General features: G+C 36.4%; 1 protein-coding gene across 1 annotated transcript in view; it reads left to right on the top strand.

Annotated features, from left to right (window-relative positions):
* Positions 1-76: 76 nt before the first annotated feature.
* LOC129260826 (nucleoporin p58/p45-like) overlaps positions 77-9,112 on the top strand; it is a 19,659-nt gene continuing 10,623 nt past the window's right edge. Inside the window, exons 1-9 of the mRNA XM_064114599.1 lie at positions 77-81; positions 731-870; positions 1,970-2,035; positions 2,362-2,667; positions 4,009-4,114; positions 4,545-4,610; positions 7,313-7,567; positions 8,223-8,341; positions 8,738-8,820. Of these exons, the coding sequence (XP_063970669.1) occupies positions 77-81; positions 731-870; positions 1,970-2,035; positions 2,362-2,667; positions 4,009-4,114; positions 4,545-4,610; positions 7,313-7,567; positions 8,223-8,341; positions 8,738-8,820 (1,146 nt within the window). The remainder of the gene's footprint in view (positions 82-730; positions 871-1,969; positions 2,036-2,361; positions 2,668-4,008; positions 4,115-4,544; positions 4,611-7,312; positions 7,568-8,222; positions 8,342-8,737; positions 8,821-9,112) is intronic.

Below are 9,112 nucleotides of genomic sequence, written 5' to 3'. Positions count from 1 at the left end.
ATGGCGCAGAATCCACATTTTTGATGGTGAAATTTGACTTTTTAAAGGGGATTTTAGAGTTGAAATCGGGACTTTCATGTGGTGAGTGATAGTGCCCGTGTAGGCAGGCCTATATAACAATATGTTTGGTGTGTGTTGTGATTGATTGTGCTAGCTCGTGAAATAAGTTTGCCATGTCAAATGGAGGCACATGTCGAATTTGGGGTGCGTTACTCTATTAGAAAGGTTTTGTGGTCATTGAGAACAGAGTCAGAGACCCTTTTGTCTTTTGAGACAAGCGGGGCCACTAGCTGGGGGGGGGGCAGGGCTTTTCTCGAAAGGGTGTGTTAACTAGTCTTCGACTTCAGTCATGTAATTGTAAAACTACGTAAATTTGACGTAAACTGGTAAATTGGAAATGTTCCTTAACTGAAATGATTTGTCTCAGCTTTTTAGTTCAGATAAAAAGATTAGAATTATGCTCTGTACTCTTCCATTCCCTGTTTGCCACATTTTGTTTCATGCATATATAGATGTAGCCAGGTATCAACAAAACTTCTGACCCTTCACAACTTGAGTCTATAGAATTAAAAAAATTTCTCATTGTGTGGCATCAAATAACTTTGCTTGCTAGTTTTTCACTTGTGCTCTTATTAGCAAATTGAGAAGAGTAATTTCTTTTTAATGTGTTATTGTAGAGAGTATAATAACTTGCTTTATTTATAAATTATTTTGTCATCTTTTGTCGCAGTGCAAGTACCAAACCTACTGGGCTCTCATTTGGCACTCCTGCATCTACCTCTCAAGCTCCAACTGGAGTAGCAACAGGGTTCAAGTTTGGAGGAGCAGCATCCCAAGCATCAGGTGGACTACAACTAGGAGGTGCAACAGGTATTTGTTTTTCTTTCTTAGCTGTAGTGATGTGATGCCATCTTTTGTTTTAATAAATCAGTAAAGTACAAGTGTAATTCATGTACCAATTTTAAATTTCAGATTGTTAAGGTACATGTATCATTAAGAAGAATGTTGAGATATCATATTCTCCTCCTAAACAATGAAAATCAATAGATCACTGGATTAATTGCAGAATGGATGATACAAGATTTGCTTTACTTTAGGATATGTATTCGCTACTTTTGAGTCCGTGGTTACTTCAGAAATGCTTATTCCAATAATATTGTTTGAAAGTGACTGTACAATATTAGGTACTGATTGGCTGAGAAGCACTCTTAGTCTCTTACTATGTTAAATATTCCAAGAGTTCGGGAAAATATTCCACGAATTGCAGATGAGTGGAATATTGAGCCTAACGAGTGGAATATTTCTGGTATTTCATGAAATAAAGCCATCCAATATAATTATTATCTCTCCCACCCCCCCCCCCCAAAAAAAAAAAGAGGGAGCAATTTTATTTAACAAGTCATATCACATATCACATTATGCCATTATCTCTTCATAGGATCAATTTTGGTCGTTGACATGCGAATGGCATGTAGTTCATTATGACGTCATTGAGCATAGTTGTGGTCTACAATGCGCATCGTATTGCTTTCATTGTTGTACGCGTTGTATATTTCACGCATTCCCGCACGCACCCTAAACAGTTGAATATGCTCTCATAATCAATAGAAAATTTTGTACAGGAGCCTATGGGATAATCGTAGGATTTCTGTCCTTTTTAGGGATACGCTCTGATACTGCATGGGCAATTGATGCAGACCAAAATACATGTTTTTAATGCATTGCTAGAACACTCTATATAGATGATAATATTGAATGTTATTGAACTCATCAACATTTATGGAATGTGTCGTGGTAAAAGCCTGGACCTCTCAGCAAGACAGGAGAAGGTTTGTATCTCTTAACACTTATCTGCAATCAACCGAGTCGTGTAGTTGTACCCGTTCTGTAGAAAAATAAAATGTACAAGTTTGTTAGACTTGACCCTATTAAAGTGATTGAACTTGTTCAAATTTTTTTTTTCTCACAGCTACATCTCAAGCAAGTAAACCTCTTGGTTTTGGACTGGGTTCCACAGCTACTACTTCTGCTGCAGGTGACTTGATTTTTCTTTACCCATATCATTTGATAATTTCAAATGTAATATTTATACACTGAGTATGAGAAAATAGATTTTGAATTCTATTTACCTGTATGCTTCAGAGGGTTGTTTTAGAAATAAGAATGCTTGATAAACTACAATGAATGGAGTGAAAGAAGGAAGAATAGGAAAATAGAGGAAATGACTGCTAAAATAATTTGATTATTTTTCAAACCTATTATGGATGAAAGCAAAAAGTTGATTCAACAATGATGAATGTATCATAAAGATGTTGATAGAATTGTTTCAAATTTTTCTTATTTTGTTGTTCTTTAATGCAGGTACTGGTCTAACTTTAGGAACACCAAGTACTGGTACAGGTCTATCTCTCGGTGGTACCCTTGGAGGTACCCTAGGAGGTACCAGCACTGGCACTGGTCTGACCTTGGGTGGCGCAAAGCCTGGTGGGTTGACCCTTGGTGGATCTAAACCAGCTGGAAGTGGATTCAGTCTAGGAGGAACCTCGGGGACCGGACTCACTCTGGGAGGTACAACAGGTCTTGGCCTGGGAGGGACCGCTACCACATCTTCTGGGCTAACGCTTGGTTCTGTTTCTACCAGTGGAGTGTCAACCGGCCTTGCACTAGGTACTGCAATACAAGCATTTGTGCTTAGAGAAAGAGTTCCCATACCCATGTTTCCCTCCTCATATTGGTTCCCCCCCAATATTTGTAATTCTTTCCTTTTTGTCTCGCCTGCATAGCAGAGTGAGACTATATGCGCCGCTTTTCCGATGGCGACGGCGGCGCCGTCAACATTGAAATCTTAACCAAGGTTCAGTTTTTGAAATGTCATCATAACTTAGAAAGTATATGGACCTATTTCATGAAATTTGGACATAAGGGTAATAGTGTATCACTAAATATCCTTCCTGAGTTTCAAGTCACATGATTAAGGTCAAAGGTCACTTAGGGTCAACAAACTTTGGCCATGTTGGGGTTATTTGAGGAATTGTCATCATAACTTTAAAAGTTTATGGATCTAGTTCATGAAACTTGGACATAAGAGCAACCATGTATCCCTGAATATAATGTGCAAGTTTCAGGTCACATGACCAAGGTCAAAGGTCACCAAGGGTCAACTAACTTTGGCCATATGGGGGTATTTGAGGAATTGTCATCATAACTTTGATATCTTATGGATTTAGTTCATAAAGCTTGGACATAAGAGCAATCAAGTATCCTTGATCCTTGAACATCCTGTGCTAATTTCAGGTCACATGACCAAGGTCAAAGGTCATTTAGGGTCAACAAACTTTGGTAATGTTGGGGATATTTGTGGAATTGTCATCATAACTTTTAAAGTATATGGATTTATTTCATGAAACTTGGACATAAGAGCAGCAGTGTATCCTTGAATACCCTGTGTGTGTTTCAGGAACATGGCCAAGGTCAAAGGTAATTTAAAGGTCAATGTCAATGTGTGGAATTGGCATCATAACTTAGAAGTTTATGGTACTCGCTCATGAAACATCGACATAAGGGTAATCAAGTATGAATGATAGTTTTGCACAATCCTTAGGTCACATGATCATGGTCAAAGGTCATTTTGGGTCAATGGACATAATATTTTAATATCTTATTAATGTTTCTTCTGTGAATAATTATTCATTAGCTGTTTTTCAAAGGAAGCAATGCTGCTATATCGAATTGCGTAATGCAGGCGAGACTGCCAGAGGCGTTCCACTTGTTTGAGTTTATTTTTGCTGTTGAAATTTCATCCCTTGTCAAATTAATTTTGTAATAAATCATATTTGTGTTTTGTTCTCATGGAATAAATAAATTAAGAAATCAGTTGGCCAAACCCTTCAAAGAACACAGTAATACATTTATCTACAGTAAATTTAAAAAAAAATGCATTACTGGTATTTTGCATGTTGCAGAAACTCCCTTTCATATTATGAATCTTTATAACTTTGTGATTTTCAGGTGTTGTTGCACCTACAGCTAAGGTTGGCCTGGGTGGTGTGGACCCATCAACTCTTTCTACTTCCACTGCTACGTCAACCTCAAGTACTGCGTCAGATTCAACTGGGTAAGATTTTGTCTGTTATTGGTTGGACTTATTATTACAGAGATAAAGTGAAGGATAACCAACAAAAGTAGGTGCAAGCCAAGAGTTGTCACTGTTGTTGAGCATATGTAATACATTAAAAAAAATATATATAATAATTCAGCCGCGGATAACATTTCAACCATGGTTTTCACTCTTTCTTATGAATTAAACTTCATGTTGCCAACTTGCCATAAATTTGGAAAAGGTACCTTTTATGACATCTGAACAATCTTAGAGATAGATACAGTAGAATAATAATTTGATTTATTTCACATTTATGTCTTTGTATCCTTTTGTTTCTTTCTGTTTATCTCTTTCTTTCATTCTTTGTATTCCCCTCAATTCCTTGTTTATCTCTTTCTCTTTCACCGTTTTTTCTTCCCATTTATTAATCTTTGAAAACTCACAGCAAAGGACAAGGTGTCAAGGAGAGTGATGTGCCTCAACCAATATGTCAGAATGTGAAGAATTTCAAGTGAGTAGGCTGGATTTGTATATTAATAATGATATAAATAGTTGCATTTTTGTCTCGCTCAGCTATAGGCGCCGTTTGATGACGGCGTCAACATGTTAAACTATGGTTAAGTTTTTAAAATGACATCATAACTTAGAAAGTTTATGGACCTAGTTCATGAAATGTAGACATAAGGGCAATCAAGTATTACTGAACATCCTGCCTTTGTTTCAGGTCACATGACCAAGGTCAAAGGTCATTTAGAGTCAATGAACTTAGACCATGTTGGGGGAATCAATATTGAAATCTTAACCTAAGGTTAAATTTTTTTAATGTCATTATACCTTTGAAAGTATATGGAACTAATTCGTGAAACTTACACATAAGGGTAGTGAAGTATTACTGAACTTCCTGCCCCAGTTTTAGGTCACATGACCAAGGTCAAAGGTCATTTAGGGTCAACAAACTTTGGGCATGTTATGGGTATTTGTTGAATTTCCATTGTAACTTTGAAGTTTGATGGAGCTAGTTCATAAAACTTGGACATAAGATTAATTAAGTATCACTGAACATCCTGTGCGAGTTTCTTGTCACATGACTAAGGTCAATGAACTTAAACCCTGTTGGGGGAATCAATATCGAAATCTTAACCGTAGGTTAAGTTTTTAAAATATCATTAGAACTTTGAAAGTATATGGAACTAGTTCGTGAAACTTACACATAAGGGTAATGAAGTATTACTGAACTTCCTGCCCGAGTTTCAGGTCACATGACCAAGGTCAAAGGTCATTTAGGGTCAATGAACTTTGGGCATGTTACGGGTATTTGTTGAATTTCCATTGTAACTGCGAAGATTGATGGAGCTAGTTCATAAAACCTGGACATAAGAGTAATTAAGTATCACTGAACATCCTGTGCGAGTTTCTTATCACATGGTCAAAGGTCATTTAGGGTCAATGAGTTTTGGTCATGTTGGGGGTATTTGTTGAATTGGCATCATAACATTTATGGATCTAGTTCATGAAAACATAGACATAAGGGTAATCAAGTATAAATGATTGTTTTGCACAATAGATCACATGATCATCGTCAAAGGTCATTTTGGGTCAATGGACATAATATTTTATTATCATCTAGATGTTTTCGTTTGCAAATAATTATTTCAATAGCTGTTTTCAAAGTCAGCACTGCTGCTATATCGAATCGCGTAATGCAGGCGAGACTACCAGAGGAATTCCACTTGTTATAGCGCTTTACATTGCCATTATTATTAACTCGGCCATTGGATCCTGGCATGCCTACACACAATGTATGTACTTTCTGCACTCCTTGGGGAGCATTCCAACAAGAGTTCTAAGATTCAAATGCTAGGTGTACTAAAAAGGTTTTTCTGGGTAGGGGAGATCGGGGTTAGTTGGAACTTGGGGTAAGTTGAAACATTGTAATTTTCTTTAATGCCTGTAAAATAAATTTAATAGCAATAAATTGAGGGCAGTATTGCATAGATTTATTTTACAGGCGTTCAAGAAAATTACAATGTTTCAATTTACCCCACGTTCCAACTAACCACGATCTCCCCTACACACCTGGGTGGAGAATGGCAAAGTGTGGATTAACACCTTGCCACAAGACGAAAGGCTGTGATGGGATTTGAACACACAACCCTCTGATTACAAGGCAAGAGTCAGAACCGCTACACACGATGCTTCCACCAAAATTATTTCAATGCTTTATATAGAAATTCTTGTAAATATGTATGTGTGTGAAATACACATTTGGAAGGCCCTTTTTATGATTTGAAAATGGTTTATGTCTTTGATCAAAATATCATTGGTCCTGTTAGAAGCTTGTCCTTGGATATTTACCAAAAGATGGGAAACAGAGTTTCCATTAAAATTGAATTAAGTATGAAGTCCTTTTTATTCTTCAATATCTTATATTCCACAATTACTTTGATGTGTGTTTTTTGCACCTGTGAAGTGCTTCTCAGCATGCCCAATAAAATGAGAATTAAACTTTCATTTAATCATGAAAAGGAATACTGGTGTTAGAACTTTTAAAGGGGAATCCAGCCTTGGCAATAAAATGTTGTGTTGGGAAGTAGAAAAATAAAGTGAACAGAATGGTGAAAGTTTGAAAGAAATCGGACAAGCAATAAGAAAGTTATAGCTGCTTTAAAATTGAGATCACTAATACTATGTAGATTTCAAATTGGCAACTGGGTAAGTAAATTATGACAAGGGGCAAGGACAACTTTCGCATAGGCCATGTACTTTATTATCAGGGATTTGTGGTTTTCTCCTAAGTACCCATTCCCCTGGGGCAGTAATCTAAATATAACCCAGGTAGTATATTGTTTTATGTCCTCATGAAAGAAAAATATAATTTGAAATAAATATTTTGGGAAAAATGACATTTTAGCCAAAATATGTATTGGAGTACATGGAAGAGTAGTCCTTGCCTTACATCACAATGACATCCCATATGCGGCCAATTTGAAGTCTCAATGGGTATAGTGATTACCAATATTTACAACTGTTAAAATTTCATAACTTTCTTGTTGTTTGTCCAATATTGTTCAAACTTTGACCTATCAACTTGTCTGATTTTTCTTTTCCTTATTAAAACAAGTTTTTATTTGGGTTGGATTCCCCTTTAAGTGAAGAGTCAGCACTTAACACTACTTTTCCTTATTTTGTCATATATTTTTGTCCACCTTGCAGAGAGTATGTTAAAAAGCAAAAATCCACACGCGAGGAGATTTTACGTTTCTCTGACAAGCCCCTCCATCGAGTGCGTGAAGAGACAGCAGCCCTTCATCAGCTCCTCCGGCAAGCCTCCAGCAGCCTCCAAAGGAATGCTGCAGCTGTCCGTAAGCTGAAGGAACAGTCTGCTCAGCAGCTGAAGGATGTAGAGATAGCACAGAGGACTAGGGAGATACCAGCTGCTCTACAGCTTGAATACTCTGCACCTACAGAGTGAGTTGATGCAGGAAACATACTTTAAATTTTATCCTGCCTGTCCAACAGTGTGAGGTTTATATAACATCAAAGGCTTTAGGGTGTAGAAAGTAGTGATGTGAGTCTTGCAAGGAGTGCAAATGGCTAATTGTTCTGAATGTAAGCATGTAGGGTTGTATGATTTATTTTGTTCAGATAATGTGAAAAAGATTTGGATAAGAGCTAGGTTGTGTGACTTAATATGCTCTGCTTCTTTTAGGCCACAAACCTATCATATAACATTTCTTGTCAAACTATTGTAAAATATTGTTTGATTTCAGGGATCACGTTTAATTTTTTTTTCAAGTAGCCACACAGGCCAGGTAATAAAAGAAATTGGCTAATCCACCAGAAGTTATTTTATCAAATTATGAATTATTTCACAATATTACATGCCACACTTATTAAAAGTTAAGTTGGAATAGACACACAAGTTAGCAACTTTATATTTTAGCTGGCCCGCTGTGATTTTTACTAGCTATGGCTATTGGGCTAGTATTAATTTGGAAGGGCCTGGATCAATTGGTTTTAATAAATGCGCTATAAAATGTATTTGTTTGCTATTGTAACCAGAGCATATGTTGTGGAATCATAATTTTTGTGATTACATTACTGAAATTGTACTCCCCCCCAGGTATTTCCAGAGACTTGTTTATCAGTTTGAGCAAGATATGGTGTTATGTAGACAACAGATTGAACAGATGGAGAGTTTCATGGCTGCCTTGGAGCAACCTGCTTCATATTCACCTCAGGGTTAGTATACCAGGACCCTGCCTCACGAAGGGTTGCAATACATTCATATCAATCTCAAAGTGTGATTGATCTAAGCTTGTGCAGTTAAGACATCGCAATTTGAGTTTGAATCTAATCAATCGTACCTATTTGTTAGACAGGGCCCTGGTTTGCGTCTTTCAAAAAGGTATGATTGATTCAGATCGATCTCAACTTTGATCTTTTATTGATTGAGATCATTCTCAATATTGTAATTAATTGATATTCATTTAATTCAATTGCATTTCATATATACAAAGATTGTTCTGTATACAGCCACTGTAGTATTTGATAACAACATCTACCTACAGTATATGATTTTCACCAATATGAATCTGTTTACTTTTTTATTTTAATTCAAATTGAATTATTTTACAGAGCTATCCAATATCATGGTGAAACTCAACGAGACCTTTGTTGCTTTGGCTGCCCAGCTGCAAGGTGTTCATGAAATCATTAAGGTTTGCACATTTAGTTATTCTCGTTAAATTGTCTTAAAAGTATACTCCACATTATTTGCTTTATTACCAGGAATTTAACCACTCATATCATTACTTCAAAACATGGTCAATTCTGGTAATGATAATAATAGGCATTTTACAGTGCCATCTTTCTAAATATATCCTACATGTGTTCTGATAGTGATATGTTACTGTAGCATTTTGTTTTCAATTCAGACTATAGTTTCTTATTGCATAGTTCCAAGTTTGCTGATGTCACATTTATTTACTTTACTTATTTGAGTAGCAGAAC

Source organism: Lytechinus pictus, unplaced genomic scaffold, assembly GCF_037042905.1.
Source record: "Lytechinus pictus isolate F3 Inbred unplaced genomic scaffold, Lp3.0 scaffold_19, whole genome shotgun sequence".
NCBI lineage: Eukaryota > Metazoa > Echinodermata > Echinoidea > Temnopleuroida > Toxopneustidae > Lytechinus > Lytechinus pictus.
The sequence above is the reverse complement of the archived record's forward strand: the minus strand, read 5'-3'. Positions and strand labels throughout refer to the sequence as shown.